Here is an 18,867-nt window from a genome sequence, read left to right as displayed (position 1 = left end):
CTCATACAGAGCCACTTCTCCAGGCAGATACCGAGTCTATTGCCACCGTATTTTCTCCAGACATTGCTATATAATTCCCGAGAATGTTAAAACCCACGCCCGTTCTGAGCATCCCCCCGTGGCTGGCCCAGGCTCTGAGAACAGGTAATTTAAGCCCTCCCAGTATCACCCGAGAGGTTTTCCGTATATATTTCTATAGCTTTCTAAGTCCTAGCGCCTGAGAAAGGAGTATGTTGTGGCAATGAGTTCCACAGGTTATACATTGTGTACAAGTTTTAATTAAATAATTTAAGACATTTGTTTACAGGCAACAGTAGCAGTTGCTCACTCTGTACATTGCATTTATTAGACATCAACAAGGAAAAACAGAACATTTGGCACAAGAATGCCAATTTTTTTATTATCATTATTATTATTTTTGGACACATGAACACAAAATATCCCTGCAGGCTAAAAAAAAAAAAAAGAAATACATTGCAAGTTGTACACGACCAGCATCTTACCGCAACATGGGGCTGCTAACCCATCCAGAACAGTTTAGAAAGAGTACCTCGTATTGCTATAGACATACATCCAGTCCAAATTTAATAAAATACAGTTTTAAACAGTACAAGTCTAACAATAGAGAAACGAAAAATTACATCATAAGTTCAAATGAACAAATGCAAACATTTTACATTGAAGTTTCAGCCTCTAGACATAGAAATATGAAAATGTCAATAGCAAGGTATAAGAAAATCTGTAAGTGATATTACAAGATCTTTCCTCCAGTGCACAAGGAAGAAACCTTGTAGTTGAAACAGTATTGATACAATGCCCTCCAAACCCTGCTTTCCTAAAATGAAAGCAGAGCTACTCCCTTGCTATTGAGCAAGAAAAATCCTACAGCACATCCACAAAGGTAGTTTGGGGGTAGGTTTTGTCACACGCTGGATCTGAACAAAGGCGCCCTTCCCCTCCTGAAGGGCAAAGCTGCTGACGGCGGTTCGGTGACTGGCGCTCGCGTCCGGGACAAGAGGCGTGCGGGGCGTTCGCCTGCACATCACCGCCTCCGAGGCCCTGGGGATGCAGCTACAGGCACGACACGAGGCTGTGGTACTTACAGCAATAAGCAAGCCAGGCTGTTCAAATGGGTGAGACGGGCTCACTAGCGATTGCCAGAGCTTGTTCAGAATTCAGCTGTTCACAAAGCAAGCAGAACTGGTTTGAACATGGGATTTCTGCCCCCCCCTTTTTTTTTTGTTTTTGTAATTTTTTTGTTATTTTTTTGTGTGTGATTTTTTTTTTTATGTCAACCACCCCCTTCCCCAACTCTTTAAACTTTGCTACATTTAAAATCTTTCACACCACATAGCTAAACAGTGGCCAACAGGCTTATTTATAAAAAAAAACCCCAAAAAACCAAAACAAAACACCCTAAGAACTACATCTACAGAATGCACATCTTCCCATTGATTGACACATGCATAACGATTCAGTCGGGCCCAAGGGGTTAATCCGGATCGTCAAGCCCAACCTCCAGACTGGGGCTCGGACCCTGCAGGACAGCACGGCCGAAGCTGCGATCTCACCGTCCCGAGCTCCGGGGCTCTTCCCCCGAAGCGGCAGCGTGGCGCCCTTCGCGGTGTTCCAACCCGGCCCGAGCCGAGGTTCTCACCCTGGGGCGAGCCGAGGTCCCACAGTCCGCGCAGTCTGAGGCGGAATATTCAGTCCAGTCACAGGCAAACAAAGGAGAGGCTCTCGCTTCACTCAAGCTCAACTAGGAGTGCTTGGCACTGGACAACCAACTGGTGATAAAATCAAGTATTTCTTACGCACCCTTGATTCGACCAGTCGCGATCCTGCCTAGTGCATGAACTCAAAATAGCGATCTTGGATCCTCTAACCTAAAAAGAGTGCTCAGTTTCTTTTCAAGGTGCCAAAGTTCTCCACGTGTGTTGGGTCAGTCAGAGTTCATTCTAAAATGGGTTTTTTTGTATTCTCCCTGAACGAGTACTGAGAAAAGCAGCCATCTAGCTGAAGCAGCGGTCGGTCTCCCACCCACATGTCCTGATTTTATTACACAAGTGAGGTATTCTTTAAAAAAAATTCAAAAAACTAAAAAGAGTATTTTCTTTTTTTTTTTTTTGTTTTTGTTTTTTCAATCTAAACCTGTCCACAGTACATGCCAGGAGCAGAGTTCGCTTCAGTCCCATTTGCAACAGAAATGAAAAAAGTTTAAACTTAATGAGACATACTACTTGAAAGAAGGTTATAAAACTGTTTGAAGACCAAGTTCAGTGTACTCTGGTACAACTGAAAAAAACAGCATTTAGAAATGTAAACTTTAATTTATTTACAAGCTTAAAAGACTGAAGGAAACAGCATTTCATATTGCTGAAATTTTGAGGGGGCTGGTTCCTAAGCTTTGGAACAGCAGACAACTTAGCAGCAAACCCCACACGAGTATCAGAGACCACAGTGCAATCGTTGGACTTCTCAAACTTTCGTTATCAAAGCAGGGGTGTCGGCTCTACTCAGTGTAGGAATAAGCTTTTAATCTGCTCTAACGCAGGTTAACACCAAGAGGAGCCCAGTCTTAATGTACTCCGTTTGCAGATTCCAAGAGTACTCGGTGAAACCAAGCCCCTGTTTCTTTATTACACGTTGCAGCCAAAAAAGCCAAGCAGATTAAAAAACTCTAATTTCTAGGCTGGGACAGAATCAGAATATGAGACTCACATTGGTTAAACATGCTGCTGAACGCGGTTGTGTGTGCAACCTAGATTCCCAGGGAAAAAAAAAGGTTTAAAATGCTGGTACAAGTCCTCAGGTTGCCTGTCACACAATACACTTAGACTGTACAGATTGGCAAGCCTTTCCTACATGTAACACCCAGTTTCCAAGCTTATAAAAAATGCTGTAGACAGGACACCAACAGCGAATATAAAACAGTTAAAAATAATTCTTAAAAAAAGCATGGAAGTGCGTCTTTCCTAATTAATTTCAGAAACTGCCAAATTGTGTTCAGAAAACGACACGAGAATGTTGGTTAAACTCATGCACAACCCTCAGCTAGAAAATTACACTGTTAGGGGGGGGCTTAAAAAACAAATATTTATTGCCAAAGTTAAACCCTCTATGAGAAAAAAGTTTTAAAATCACTTAAGATTTATCAAACCACACAGCAGCATAAAGTGGGCACTTTTGTAAAAGTCTGCAAAATACCTAAAAGCTAATTTTTTTTTTTGTCGTTTTTATCATTTTTAGAGGGGGAAATGATGGTTCAGTACTTGTTACGATACCATGGCAGTATTACTTGTAACCATTACAATTAAAATCTACTGACAGGCATCACTATCTGCTTATATTACACATTCACAGAACAAGAACCACCTATTTGAACTCGCAGTATAGTGCAATTGCTTTGCAGCCCGAGTCTGCAGAGATTAAAAAGATAATTAGTAAAACTGACAAAAAACTGCAATACCTGTGAAAGTTATGTTTGTTAAAAGGCATTTACAGTAGTGAAGTCTAAAATCTCCATTAAAAAACCTATGGCCCCACACAATAGAACAATTACATTTAACTGGAGTAAAACGTTTTGCCGTAATCCGCATACTCACTAAGCAGCGCATGAAGACAGGGAGTCGGTCGCCATGATGAACTAACGGGATGAGACGGTAACTTAAAAACGACAGCTAGCAAAATGCTCGATAGAAACCTTCGTGCCAAGTCCTTTAAAAACTTCGGGATGATCGACCTTTTGCGCTTTGAGGTAAAAATTCGGTCCAATGCGTCAGAAAAGACAGTCTATGAGTTGCTATTACATAAACCAATGAAACGAATGGCTCAACTGCGTTGGTGCATCAGGCGTTGCTGTGACGTACGGATTCAGTGCGACGGGTCAGAGCTGCTGGTAGTGGGCAGCCTGAAATGAACTGGGCCCTAGCTAGAGCAGTAGGCATTCAAAGCATTTCAGGACTGCACGGGTTGTTGGTTTTGTCTCATCTTCCCAGATGCTCTCAAGCAAAATACATCGTATGCTGAGTATCGTGGTGGATCTGCACTGCCTTTGCCAGAGCCTGAGGATCGCGGCCGTTGCTCTGTCCCGACACGTGGCTGCCTTCGGCACTGCAAAAACACAGACACATACGGAGAACCGTGAACAACGGGGCCAAGCAGGACGTGACACAGGTCCACGGCCCGGCTACCAAGACGCCGAGGCACAGTTCCTTACCTGTCATGATCCTTGTCCACGAGATGGTACCTGGCCCTAAATGCTACCAGCCTGGCATAGTACGCAGGAGCTGGAATAGAGACCGACCGCGTACACCGGACATACGTGTGACAGAGCTGGTACGTCAACAGCTGCAGTTCGTCTGCGGTGAAACAGTTGTCGTCCCACAAGACCTGGTAGTGGGAGGGCCGGCTGGTTCCCTGCGGAGAACAGACGAGCAGTCAGCCGGAGAGCACTGACAAAACCGAGGTCGTGCCTGAAGGCCGCGCCTTCTGCCAGTGCACGAGAGAGCAAGAGCCAAACGGGCACCGAAGTGATGCGAGTGCAAGTCTGGCAGGCTATGAATAGAAGCAACATTACTCATCGGGAGAACTATAAGGATTTAGTCCCACAGCCTGAGCACAGCAGAGCTGAATCATTACCTGAATTCCTGCATGGCTACAGAGGTAAAAGTCAAATTCAGAAGGATGTGTGATCGTGCTGTCCACAGTAGTGCCTGCTGGTACGTTGCCGCTCTTACCCACCTATTGAGGAAAGTTTATTATTAGCCCGTGGGTTTTTTTTTTTGGAAGTGACCCAAAAATACCTCCTAAGGTAGGTTCTCCTGAAAGCTGTTTGAGAATTTACTGCTCAGAGGTAGAAAAATATTAAGGTCATTTACATAGGAGGAATGAAAATGTTCTCTGTGAGTTCATTTTTAGAAACTTCACCAAATCCAACTGGTGTGTCATCAGAGAAAAATAAAATGCTTGCCAGTACCGCTAAAATTGCAGAGTGGGATAAAGCCTACACAAGTAATTCAGAATCTGAAAATGCAGGTTTTCTGAAATAAACGTATTTCATACCCTTGTTTGCACTCACACCCCAGAGATCTGTGTTTTTTAAGCAAGCCTTAGATCAAGAACTTTCCTAAAGAAGGTTCCATAGTTGGCTTGTGGATTTGTTCCACAGACAAATCTTACAGATGCATCGAGAGACAGACCAGGCAACAAGTTGGACAACTAGTTCAGTTTCTAGTCAGGAATCCCAGACTATAAAAACCCAGGCTACAGCTCCAGGTACACAGACACGGGGATATAGAGCACGTCTACTCCAAAAGGGGCCGGGAACAACCTGTTCCACCTGACCGCTTGATCTAGAGCAATAAAAAATGGGAGGAACTGGTTATTTTGGTAGAGAAAGTCTGTGACTGCACGGAACTGCTACTGCTTGTACCCATTAATTCAGTTTTAGTGGGCAAGACGGACACCACCCCACTTAACCAAACAATCTTACTTTCCTGTTGCCATCACCTCCTTCTTATGTAGTCAACATTACTTGCCCTTTCAGTTTTGTCAGCACAGAATAGTCTGGTGTGATGCCTTTTCTGCACAACAATGTAGGTTATTCCTGGTCTATAATCTTCTTCCAAACTAATACAGGCCTTCCGGATTGCTATCAGTTCTGGCCAAGCTACCTAGAAGCAGAAGATTTAACTATTAGGTGCTGAATTCAGTACATACAGTGTTATTTTCATCTCTTCTGTGTACAAATGCCACTTCGTTAAGGAACACCATCAGATAGGGTAACTCTACATTGTGCTTGCTCAGGAGAACTCAACGAAGCTGTTAATTGTCCCCGTAGCAAACACAATTCACATAAATATCTATCTTTTCAAGGGCGAATCCCCTTTCACAAGCAACAAGGAATCGTTAGACAATACCTGCTTCATCTGTCCTTCTGATACTCCCCCTCTGTAGTAAATGATCCTTGTGGGCTTGAAACGAGTGGATTTGTAAAACTGGATCAATAGTTCTCGCACCATGTTGGTCAGGTCCTGTATCACCTCCTGACTGTACAGCAGCTCCTGGGAGGTCTCCTGGCGGGAGGTCTGCACGCGCACCGTGGCGCAGTAACGGCTAGGGTGGCCATCCATGCTGCCCACCACGGCGGCTATGGACGGCTTCTTCCCATCCCCAGCAGGAGGGTGAGTGACATCTGCTCCCAAAAAGATCACTGGCTGCTGGAACACCGACGGCCTGTTTAATATGATTAAGGTTTATTAAATAGTAACAATAATAATCCAAAGAAGGGGGGTGAAGAAGGAAAAAAAATTACAACGGAGGAAGGTATATTCAAACCCTCCAACAGAACTAAAACCCTGTCAGAATCTCTTAAGGATGAAGGTCTCTGCCTCAAGCTCTTACAGTCCAGAGAGAAGAGAAAGTGAAAAGGACCAAAGGCAGACAAAGTTACAAGCATTTATCACAAGTGATGACTCCTCACTCCTTTTCTTTCAGTCTGGGAGAAGATACAATATGCTTCAGGAGGAGGCAAGACAAGGGTAGACTGAGTGAACCCAAAGGCAGGAAAGAGAGACACGGGGAAGAAAAGCCTTTGTGAGCTTGTTTTCACACACACTGCTGGATGGCCCTAACGCAAGAGATGATCCTCGGCACAGGGCTCACTAGGCAGACTCTGGATGCAGAAGCATCCCTCTTTGACCACTTCGGACTGTGGGGGTTTCTAAAGCAGGTAACATTTCGACAGGTATCATTTTAGCGAACAAAACGAAATGACACCGTTTTGCTCGACAAGCCAGACTTCAAGGAGAGCTTCAGATTTGATCTCACCTTTGATGAGGTACAAGCACATTGTTGATTCCTCCAAGCTTTGCATTTATCTTCAGACACAGGTTGGACAGCGTTTGTGGTGAGGTTTTTACCACATTCTTTACCTGAACGCACTGAGTGGCCATTCCTAGGAGAGTGTCACCAACCCGCTTCACTTCAGCTGTGACAGAAAAACAAGTTAGTGGTTCCAGTCACCTGAACAGTCAGCAGTGCCACCTGCCTTCTCTTAACTTTTTTTTTCAAATGTTACCGTAATTCAGATCCTTAAAAGTTCACTGACAACAGTTCAGTTCAACTTTGGTAATATACAAGTACTCCCATCAGGGCTGACTAATCCATCTCCAAAAACCCCTTTTAAACGGAACACGCTGCCTGCTCCGTCTCCTTCCTACCGCGGAAGTGCACAGCGAGATGCCCACTTGCTGTACAACTAATTAACACTTTGCAGCCTCTTCCCCATACCGTACACGGGCGTCTTTCCGGGCAGAATCACCACGATCAGCTGCAGACCAACGTAAGTCAGTTTTAAGTGTTTAAACATGGGCTCCACGCTGTCTGCGCCCTGGGCGTATTTGCAGAAACAGGGCTGGCCCTGGATCGGCATCCCTGCATCCTTGGAGATCTTGCGCAGCTGGTCAGTAAAACTCCTGTGAACGAAACAGAGATGGGTTTGTCCTGGTCTTTTCACTGTGTTTCGCTTTGCCGTTAATTTTATCAACAAGATCTAAGCTCTTTCAGCTATTTCACAGCACTTCTAACTGGACACTACAGTAATTATTTTTTAGCAATTCTAGCACGATAAGGCACTCACTAATACGATTCTAATCCTGCTTGAGGATGTTTCATAAGCCTCTGTTTCTGTAGTTTTAGAAGTCTTGCAGAAACCAACATACATTTGAGTTGAACATTCTGAGGCAGATTCTCAAACTAATACTGATACTCTGGTAGATTTTTACTCATCCACCAAACTTCTCTGAGCATTACTGCAACTATGGTTTTTGCCAAACATTTCAGTGGTTCACACAACCTCTATTTTTAGGATTCTGTAGAATAATCTGAAGGACAGGGGGGAAAAAAATGTGGTGTACGTTGCCTGGGAGGCAGTAAAGGTCAAGAAAAAAAAAAAAATCAGGTTTTAGAATGAAAGACCATCATCAGTTACTTGTAAAAACGACAGAACACAAGTGGAATGCAGCCTCCAAAGGGAGAAACAGCCTCAGCGGTAAGGGAATGAATGCTTTTCCTAGCTGGTCAATTAGGTTATGAACTTTGTCATAGTTTCCTCCCAGGCTGTAAACATTTAAGACACTGCAGAACTGTCGTTTCCTCTTTTTACCATCAGATGCCCTAAAATCAACTTATACTGCATATCACCTTTCAGAAATATGAGGAAAATAAACCTTGAAATAGGCATCCTGAATAAATAGGAAAATACTTACTTTAGTAGGTCTTCCCTGCATTGTTTTTGAGGAGCAAAACAGGCAACAGCCCAAACTTTAATCTCAATGCCGGCATAGAACTGTTTCCCTCTCATGTCCCACACACCTTGGTTTGGTGTGGCCACAGTCTTGTTCTAGGCAAAAACCAAAGGCAAATTAAAAATGAAATGCTGCTTTGTTCTGCCTACAGCCCATTACAAAGGGAGCCTTATGAGAAGATGCACGAATGCATTTAAATAACCTTAGGACAAGGTATTCTGCAAGGCATGGGCAACTCACCCTGCCCCCGTACTGCAGCATCGGGGCTGGCAAAACTCTGCCTGTCAACTCCGTCATTTCGTTGTGGACGACAATACCGAACTCCTTCAGGTACGGATCGGGTCCGCCGACCATGCTGTTACTCTTCACCTGGTGACAAGAAAAATATTTATGTCACTACACCTAACGCTTCAGGTGGCTCTGTCCTCCTTGCCAGGGGCAGGCTTTCTGTTTAAAAGGGCTTGTTTTCAAGAAGTCAGATTTTTTTAACTTCTGCAGTTCTTGGTCATTCTGCTTATCGTCACATACACCACAACGCTTCTGGAAGAGCCCCGAGAAGGGACAAACGCAGACTGTTTAGCTGGACAACGCACTTACTAGTCTGCTGATCTCTTCCTGTCGGTCCGGTGCAGATCTTGCAGTTGCTTTTATCATAGTCGACGTCTGATTGTCCGTTAGCTTCTTGATACACCTCTGGCCTGCCACTATGTTACACACCTACGCAGGAACAGCGAGAGGTGGCGTGACACCGTTTAACGGAGGATATACCGCAAGGCAAGAGAAAGTTAGATTCTTACCTCAAGCGGTAAGTATGTGTGTTTCTGTTCCTGTCCTACTTGGAGACAGGGAAGGTGAGGATATTTCAGCTGCAGGCTGTACTTCTGCTTAAAATACTGAGCTACTGTACACTCCATAGCCTGCCCATTTTCCAGCTGCAGAGGAAACCTACAAAAGACATTTGTTCTGGTTAAGACTTCTGAAGATTTTTTTTTCAGAAGGAAAAAATGGTATGGAAAAATCTATTCCAGACTAGAAATGCTGGAAACATTTATTTTCCTTCGCTACTGGATCTCTTCTTTATGAAAACCTTTTATAGACTATACACTGAATTTTTCATAGCTATTTTTAAAATTATAGCCTTTGATAACCACTTTTAAAAGCCAGGATACAGTTTCGATTTTCCTGTGTTGGAGAAAATAAAGCAGTGGTCTAAACCCCCACGTTCCTCTACTCCACTAAGACTAAACATTCTTGCAAAGCCACACAGCTGCTTCACCTCCAGAATCAACTGTTCTTGCACAAACAATAAGCCCAGTGTATGTAATAGGTTCAAGACTTCAACAATTGTCAGAAAGTGCTTGTATACGTACGTCTGGTGACTGGCTGGTCGTCGAGTAACATTGCAAACTCGGTATTTTCTCTTCATCTGGCCACAATGGGTAACCTCTACTTTTAGACCTGAAAACCCAACAGAAAAGCCACCTAAACAAATTCAGGCATAGGAGTCACCTTGGAGAAAGATGAAGGCAAAGAGGAATAAGCCAGCTTCCCAAGCACCCCGCAAATTGTCGTTACAACGCAATACGAGCAGGTTTCCAGTATTTTTGTTGCAGCAGCTTTAGAACATGCCTTTACCTCTGATTTCTTTGGTAAACTTGACACGCTGGGAGTCTGTAAGAGGCTTGGTTTGTTCGTTGATGTTCTGAATGTCCAAGACCTCGCACATGAACTCAATGATAGGCTGCGCACGATAGAAAGCTGTTGCTGACACTAAGATAAAAAAAAAAAAAAAGAGAGGACATTAAATTTAGAAGCAGAAAGAACTCTGTTACATTAGCGAGACAGAATTTCCTGCGTACCATCAATGTTGAGCATCATGTTCCACATGGCAGGCCTGACCGACTGGTGGAAACCAAACCAGACCTCCCTGCCACCACCAAGAGGGTGGTAGTAACCTTCAGGGGGGGAAAAAAAGGAGCGACCCACAGGAGTGTACCTGGGAAGAAAAAAAAAGAAAATGAATACTTTGATCATTCCTTTCTGAAACATGTTTTTACACTCATGCCTATAACGTTTAAAACACATTTCTACAGCACATTAGGACTGTCAGAGCTGACTTATGGCGAGCGACCAAAGCCTCCACCAACAGTAGCTGGAAAGGCTCTAGCAAATTCCTGTTAGAAACATGACCGGCAGATACAGCCCTGAGTTCAGATCAGATTTCCCTATTCTAGTGCAAATTTGTAAGGCAGGCGTTGAATTACACAACCACATCCCTCACCCCTTCTACCGTAGGAAAGTGTAACAGCCGTAGAGTAGCAGCGAGTAACAAAACCAATACAAGCGTCGAGACAGATACAAGATGAAGGCAGTCAGAAAGGCACCGAAGGCACCCACCTCATGGAGGGAAGGTGCCGCGTGATGACGTCAAGCGCCTGTACAGAATCTTCAGGAACTTCGTTCAAGTGCCCTGCCAGAGCTTCCAGCAGCAACTGAAGGCTGACGACTGACACCCACTGGATGGAGACTTTAAACGTCTGGTCCTTCCCCTCTCCTGGAAGTGTCACCTCCATATCCACCTGACACAGAAACACAATTAAGCACAAGCTTTTGTTAGGGATTGCAGACTACCACAACACTAAGCCACAGGATGTTTTTCTCCTAGGTATCCTTTGAATCTATATTTGTGATGATTAGTTTGTGTAATTCTCTTAAAATACTACAATTGGTTTCCTTAGGATTTTGAAAGGTTGTAATTTATTAATCTGAGAAACTGCACTGAGTTATCTTTAAGTGTAAATTTTAAGCAGTAATTAGTATGGTGACATCAAAGCTCTGGAGAACTGTGAGTCATCTTTTTTAAGTCAGCCAATTAATGGCAAGATGTCTCGTGAACCAAATAGGAAGGTAAGAAAACCTTTTGGTCAAAAAGACAGCTCACTGGGCGGCATGAATCTCAGAGTTCTAGTACAATACTTGAGATTATTCTCACACGCTGTCAGCCCAACGGGTAAATGTGAACCCATCCTACGTATTCCTCACGGCACTGTACCAGCCATAACCAGATATCTGGGGAGAAGAGCAGATGGGGGTTAAGTTTTGTACCAGGACTGGTTAATACGGATTGCAACCGTTAGAGCCAGGGTGCTGGTGAGCACGGCCCAGAACACAAAGGGCCAGTGCAGCTGATAAGAGTTGTTCTTATCGAGCAGGAGGAGACATCTCAACAGTGCAGCCGATCCAAACCAGCGTATTTGCCATGTACAACTACTGTTATCATTTAGCAACGATCAGAGAAAAGGGAAGTTTCTATCAAGGTGGGGAAAAAAAAAAAAAAAAAAATCTACTTGCAGCCACAAGAGCACAACATACTGTTTGCACTATCACCGAGAAATTTTCCAGCTGAAGAGCTGGGAATTAGAAACCCCAAGATGACAAACTTCAGCAAAACATCAGTAAGTTCCCAGAGATCCCCAACTGGCACTGTCTGTCATATCCCAGACTATACTAACACGTGTCACAGCGTTTTGGGTTTATGTCAATAAAAGAATACTACTTTTCAAATGACATTGTAACAGTTTTCCTACAGAAACTTAAAACTGCTAATAGTAACACTCACTCTATCCCGGCCAATAGGTAAGGGGTGTGCAGTATACATGTTCCGCTTCCCGTCGTATCCGGGCTGCCGATCACCAAATATCTGCATCTTGAAGTGTCTCACCATGGTGTCCACCACCTCTCTACAGAGGGATTTACCAAGTTAGATTGAAGAACAGAAACCCCAGCAACGGTCTTATACAGTTTAAAATTCCTTTTTCACATTTTCTTAAATGAGCAAGGTATGAGAAGCAACGATGCCCCAGAGTGTAACACCCAAGGCAACACCAGGAGTCTGAAGTCACCTCCCCAGGTTAAGACACCCAAGTTTCAACACAGAAGTGTCTATATGCAAGGCAGGTGTCCCTACTGTCAGCAGGGACACAAAGCCGGCAGAGGAAGCCAGAGAGCTGTTCAGACACAGGAGCAAATACAAGCAGCCACCTCGGGGTGAGTGGGGGTGCTCTGTGGATCAGTTCTACTGACAAAGCATCCACGTGTGGACCCTAAAATGCTGGCATCAATCTGCAGGCTGAACTCCCTCCCCTCAGCTGCTAACACACGTTTGTGTAACAGGCTGTGGAACAATTACCAGGGACATTCACTTGCAGACTGTTAAATAAAACCAGCTGTAGTTCAACGCTTAGTACATCTCCTAGAGCCTTCCAGATCACAGGCCAATTGCAAAACAACTTAATAAAAATAAGGAGGGTATTATATTATATTATATTATATTATATTATATTATATTATAGTTCCACTGAAAAGCAGCTGCTAACCACAGTACAAACAGACTGGCCTTTAGCAGGTGAAGAGTTGCTAGGATGTACAGTTTTGTTAAATGGAGGCACATACACTTTTTCATTATTTTAATTGAACAACTCATACCTGTTCACTCTTCGGGGGCGTTTTTCTGGTTTGATATCTACATCATAGTGATAAACATCAATCTTAGGGATCTGAACCTGAAAATGATTGGCTAGGAGGCGGATGGGTTTCCCAACAGTTCCCAGGCCTGGGCGGCGGGGTGGCTGGAAAAGGCTTGCCGGGGGCCCTAGGGAAGTCAAATGAAGATGTATGAGATGTAATCGATCACTTGGCGCAGCATCCTTTCAGGTGTACTTCAGCTGACTTTCTGATAGGGCAGAAAGAAATCTTAAGTAGCTTTCTGAGATTGCAAACGGAGGGATCCCAAGTGGCTCAGACTTCCAGCTGCTCACAACTTCCAGGTAAAAAACCGCGTTCCCTAAGGCATACATAGGTTAGTGCCATCATTCAGACTCAAAATTTTAGTGAGTTATGCACGACCGTGATTATGAACTACAGAGTCGCAAGGTGGAACACACCATTTACATGTTATGTACTTCGATGTAAAGACAAATATATTCCCACCACTGTTTCTAGAACCAGCCAACAGCCACACAAGCCACATTTTTTCACTGTTTTCACTACACAAAGTTCAGATGCTAATGATTGTTGTTCTTGGCATACTTAGAACACACATCCCCAAATTTTATATGAAAATTGGTATTATCTGGCAATGGGTATGGGATGTTTTTATTCTAAACTAAATTTAAAACATATTTCCGTACTGGATCTAAGCTAAAACAGTTTCATCATTTCCTTTACATCATGAACACATCACTTTTGTTAATAGTGAAATACTTTTTCCCTAGAGCACCATTTCAGCCAATTTAAAACTCCAACATGAAGAAAGGAATGAGGTAAGCTTCAGGTTTTCTTCTAAAAAGAAAAGTAAGGGAGAAAGCATAAAGACAGGTATAGACTCCTAACAGATGTGAGGGGGTTATTTATTTGGACAAAAATAAGAGCTTCAGGAACAATTCTAAGGAGGAAACTATCAGAGGCTTGAAAACGATCTCACACTCAAACTAGTCACTAGTTAAGTCTTTAGTTAACTTCCTCAGAGTGTTAAGATCTGAGATACCATGTTAACAAGATTAAAGACTTTTAAAAAAAAAAAAAAATCTATCACAGCCTCAGTTGACACTGCACGCAAAGCAGATTGAATTAGTGTATTTTCATGGGTTTTGTCTGTATCTGCCAGTGCTCTGTGTAATCAGAGTTTCTTCCCTCTGTTGCAGTGTGGCAAAGGAGAGGGGAAGAAAGTGCTAAAAGAATGCAATAATAAACCAATCACAAAACTTAGGGCAAATTTAGTACCCTAAGATTGTGTCAACCTGCCAGAGGCAAAGGCTCACTGGTTATATCAGGAGGGAAGAGAAGTAGACACGCTGTGCGAGGATGAAATTCACATTTGGGTACACTTTGGGGTGCAGCAATAAACTTTAACACAGGACCAAAGCCAAGGAGCCTTCTACAGCGGGTTCATCTGCCATCCAACAGCTACTACATTGCCCATTAAAATCACTGATCTGAGGACACTGACCCCAGAATATTTTTAAGCAGAAGTAACTCTTGGAGCACGTAAGCAGCTGTAGCCCACTGGACACGTCAGCTCCCCGAAGCTGCAGAAGCAGGGTGGCTGCCGGGGCCACACACACCCCACACGACACACCAGGGGCTCTGCACCCGCCTGACTAATTGCGATCTGTCCAGGAGGAGGTCGCAACGCTGCAGTTAAACCGGCTGTGGGTGCAGTTAGCACTTTAAAAAACTACAGCTGCCTTGAGAAACATGAATCATCAAGGGCAATCAAAGTTTGCTGTGCTTATTTGGATACTAGAGAGATGATCCATTAATCCCATGCTAATTAGTCTGAAGTAAGTGCAGGCACTGATCTCCTGCAAGAGATTAAATGACAACTATATTTACCCATTTTCCTCCCTTGGTATTGACAAGTTCTGTAAACAGGCATGGTAACGCTGACCTCGGTTGGTTTTGATCAAAGGAGATAAAACTTACATCTTCTCCTTTCTAAAACTGTTTCTCAGAGGATGCCAGCTAAAAACTGTTCTCCCAGTCGAAGCCAGTCTGCCCCGCACGCCACATGTATTTTATCAGGATTTTTACCTGATCAGCTTGGCTAGGGTTATACATGCTGTTAAGTCTTTAAATTTCTTCTGCTCTGTGTCAATTATGTACTAAGCAGCCACAGCCAAGTTACTTCAGGCAGGAAGCAGTTTTACCAAACCAAAAGAGGATCCACTTCTACAGTGGGAAGCCAGAGCGGACGGACACGCTACATTGTACATACGTACAGCAGACTCCCCAAGTCAGCCCTCCGCTATCTTAAAATCTGGACTCTTCAGGTATTGCACCTTTGTGTCAATAAACATTTCCGATCACACCAAAATCAATGCTGCCTCAATTATACCAATAGTTTGAACAGGAACCCGATGGCTAAGATGCACAGACCACTCAGGTCAATACATCTTGACAGAAGAATAATCATAGAGGAAGGCACGAGCAGGAAAATACCACCAATATTTAACCAAAGTTTGGGAAAAAAAAGAAAAAAAATAACGCCTGCATTGTCAGAATCACCTTAAACTCTTAATAATGGCTCAACGTCAACAATCAAACTCACGACCGTGCACCCAAGAGGATCGCGCACGGGGAGCACGTTACCGAGCGCACCCACAGACCCGCGTGTGCCTCCCTGTCCCCTCGCCACCGCTATGGCACCCCCAAACCAGAGCCCGGCCGTGCCGCGTCCTGCCGACTCTCGGGAGGGGAAGTCACCGATCGCCCGGGCGCAAAACTTCCACCGCAGCTCGCAGCCTGCTCAGCAGGAGCTCCGAGGGCACATGTAAATCTCCTCGGAAAGTTTAGCGACCTGCTGCAGTTCCTCTTCAGAGGAAAGCGCCCGGCGGCCGCCCAGACGCCTCCGAGCCCGCTCGCCTGTCAGCCGGCCGCCGGAGGCCTGCTGCGGGGTCACCGGCCGCCCCGGGGCCCGCCGGGCCCGGCCTGCGGCACAGACCGGACCGGACCGCCCGCCCCAGGCCGCGGCGGCTGCCGGCCCGGCCCACCAGTGAACAGCCGAGGATGGCGGGGGCAGCCCCCGCCGGGGCCGGCCGGGCCCACGGCCTCCTTCCCCCCCCCCCCGCTGACACGGCCCGCTGGGCCCACGCCTGACAGGGCCGGCGCTGACCGCCACCCGCCAGGCCGCGGCCGGCCGGGCTCCCGTGCCGCCCCCTCCGCACCGCCCCCCTCCGCGCCCCCGCGGCTCTCACCGGGTCCCAGCGCTTCCATGGCGGCGGCGGCGGCCTCGCTGCGGTCCCCCCCGGCCCCGACGACCGCCCCGGGCCCCGCCGCCGGCCCCGCCGCCGCCGCGTAGCGCTTGATCTCGGGAATATTGGCTCCGGGGTGGGGGCTCGGCGGAGGAACGGGGGCGGCGGCGGCGGGGCGAGGGGAGGAGGAGGAGGGAGAGGAGGAAGAGGAGATGGAGGGGGGGGCGCGGCGGGGAGCGGTCCCCGCGCTCCGCTTCCCCGAGCGGCGGCGCAAACAATCCCCCCGCTGCGCCGCCGCCGCCGCCGCCGAGCCCGCGCGCGCCCCCGCCGCCGCCAGCACGCGCCGCCTCCCCTCTGCGCGCGCCCCCCGCCGCCCGGGCGAGGAGGAGGAAGAGGAGGAAGAGGCCTCTCTCTCCACGCTGCCCGGTGCCGCCGGCTCGCGCACGCGCGCCGCCCCCTGCCGGCGGGGGCGCGCACGCCACCCCGCACCCCTTCAACGCCGGCGCGGCCCCGCGGCGGCAACAGGTGACGACGGCGGCGGCGGAGGCTTCCCGCGCGCGGCCCCGCCCCTCGCCTCAGGCAGCCGCTTCGGGGGGCGGCGGGAGGCGCTGCCCCGGTGCCGGGCGCTCCCCTCCTCCTTACATCCCCCGGTCCCCGAACCCGCCACCTGCTCGCGGGTTTCATAATTAACCGAACAGGGACCGAGAACGCGGGCACGGTCCGTGACAGCAGCTCCGCGGGCGCCTTCCACCCCGCTCCGGCTCCCACAGCTCCTCGGCTGCGCCCCGAAACGGGGAGCTGGCCCAGCTTCATTAACTACACCCCGAGTAACTCCCCGTACCAGCCGAACGGTTTTAGACACCTGAAAACCCCCAGGATTTATAGCAGCCAGGCGAACCACTGAGCCCCGCCGGGCCGTAACCAGGACCAGTGTGTCCCCCGGGACCTTCTGTGGGCACAAGATGGCCCGGCCGGCGCAGGGGACTGGCTTGCGAGGGCAGATGATCGATGGCCGCCCAGCAGAGCTGGCGCGGAGATCAATAGCCATCATGGGACATCACCCAGGAGCTGCCCTGAAAGCACCGGCAGCAGGGAACCGGCTGGTGCCCCACCAGTTGGGGCATTCGGGCCCACTTCATGGCCCCTGCTCCGGGCACTCCCCCTCATCCCCCTCTTGTCAGAGAGGGTCCCCTGGGCTGGTTTCAATCAGCACTGGCAAGGCAGTGGGCTCACAGACAATAAATCTGTCTTTTTTTTTAAAAAAAAAAAGCCAACATTTCAGGCCAAGTGCCCTTAAATAAGAGGGGTTTCGCCTTTCTAAGCAGCTTATGGTATTTTAGTGAGCTGCTCCCTCACACACCCCTCGGGTTCTGTTTAGCCAACAATCCTCAGCTGACTCACAAGAAGGTCAGAAGTCAAAGCATTTTTTAAATAATAAATGCCACGTCCATTTTATTTGCCTTTTTTAACCTGCAGGGTTGATATTTTCCAGGCTGAAACACCAAAAACCTATTTTAAAATGAAATCTGAGATCCCCATATAATTGCCTGACAGCAGTTGATGAATACTTAAGGGAAACACCAGCTTTACAAGACCAGTAACAAAACCCCACGACGTCTGGCAACATTTCCATGCTATTAATCAGCATATCTATGTATAAAAACATACATGTAGGACTACGCAAATAGTGCTTTAAAATAAACAAAGATACAATCTCTGCCTCAAGAAATCTGCGATACAAAGGCACGGTCCTGTAAGATGCTCAGTATGGCAACTCAAGCCTATACTTAATGCATTACAAATTCAAAAAAGTCAGCAAAGCAATTCTCTTGATAAATATTACGTACACATTGAGGTGCCCTGACTGCCAAAGCGGTCAGAACCTTGTTTCTGTACGTTAACCCACCCTTATATCGAAAACAGCTCCGTGCTCTCAGTGGTTAAGACCTACTTCGGTTACAACATAGTTCTGAAGATTTGCTTCTCACCTGCTAGAAGCTGTGGAAGAAGTATGTTATCTAGTAAAATATAGATCCATAAACTAGCTTTTTTTTAAAAAAAAATAATGTTTTAATACGATACTTTATCCAGCACTAAAAAAAAAAGTTTGGATTTAGTTTAGAATCGCCTTAATGGCCAACGCTTACCAAGGGTCACCTGTTCCGTGACACTGCCCTCATGTGCCAGCTGCGAGTGACAGAACTTGGGATCAGAAATAACCCAATACGGCAGGTAACTCATTTTTTTGCCACCTTGTTTTCTTGCCAGCTGACTCTCAAAACTATTCCTACCATAGCAATGAGCTTATAGTCTTGAGTGAGTACAATAAACTTCTTGCTTGAATTGGTTTTTTTTACTGGCAGACTACCTAGAAAGATGCCCAAATTCCAGGAATTTCTAGTGTAACGCCACCACCCTTTTTGCATTGTCAGTTACCAGAGAACAGCACCAGGAAGCAAAGGTCTGCGCAGTTGTTGCTTCTTCAGCAAAGAACACGGCGTTCTGCAGAAAGAGGACAGACAGCCTGAAACACTAGCTGACTGTGCTTTGTTGACACTTGCACAACAGGCTAAAAACACCAAGGTTTTACTTATTCACAAAAAATGAATACCTTTTTTTATAAGCAGGCAATTTCATTTGTGACTAAAATTGAGGATTGTTTTTTCTCTGACTCCATCTAGCAGGTTAGAGACAGTATCTTAATTATACGGACTAAAGGTGTTTTTGTAGAGCCAGCATCTGTCCACCCTATTAATAAATAGTAATTATTAAATTAGTGCTGCTCCTGTAGCAGCTACAGGAAACCA

The 18,867-nt window shown here is 46.3% G+C and overlaps 1 protein-coding gene across 1 annotated transcript; it reads right to left on the bottom strand.

Moving 5' to 3' along the window:
- Positions 1-255: 255 nt before the first annotated feature.
- LOC104340825 (argonaute RISC component 4) lies at positions 256-16,088 on the bottom strand. The gene is made up of 18 exons (XM_086479844.1): positions 16,064-16,088; positions 12,795-12,960; positions 11,929-12,049; positions 10,707-10,888; positions 10,169-10,305; positions 9,945-10,079; positions 9,680-9,767; positions 9,107-9,254; positions 8,907-9,026; positions 8,550-8,678; positions 8,271-8,404; positions 7,294-7,478; positions 6,832-6,991; positions 5,922-6,237; positions 5,541-5,675; positions 4,642-4,743; positions 4,220-4,419; positions 256-4,113 (listed from the first exon to the last, which is right to left on the bottom strand). Exons 1-18 carry the CDS (start codon positions 16,080-16,082, stop codon positions 4,005-4,007), a joined length of 2,586 nt encoding a protein of 861 aa, XP_086335970.1. The 5' UTR covers positions 16,083-16,088; the 3' UTR covers positions 256-4,004.
- Positions 16,089-18,867: the final 2,779 nt, after the last annotated feature.

This window comes from Leptosomus discolor, chromosome Z (assembly GCF_034619465.1).
Source record: "Leptosomus discolor isolate bLepDis1 chromosome Z, bLepDis1.hap2, whole genome shotgun sequence".
In the NCBI taxonomy this organism is placed as follows: Eukaryota; Metazoa; Chordata; class Aves; order Leptosomiformes; family Leptosomidae; genus Leptosomus; species Leptosomus discolor.
Note: the sequence above shows the minus strand (reverse complement) of the source record. Positions and strands in the feature narration are given on the sequence as shown.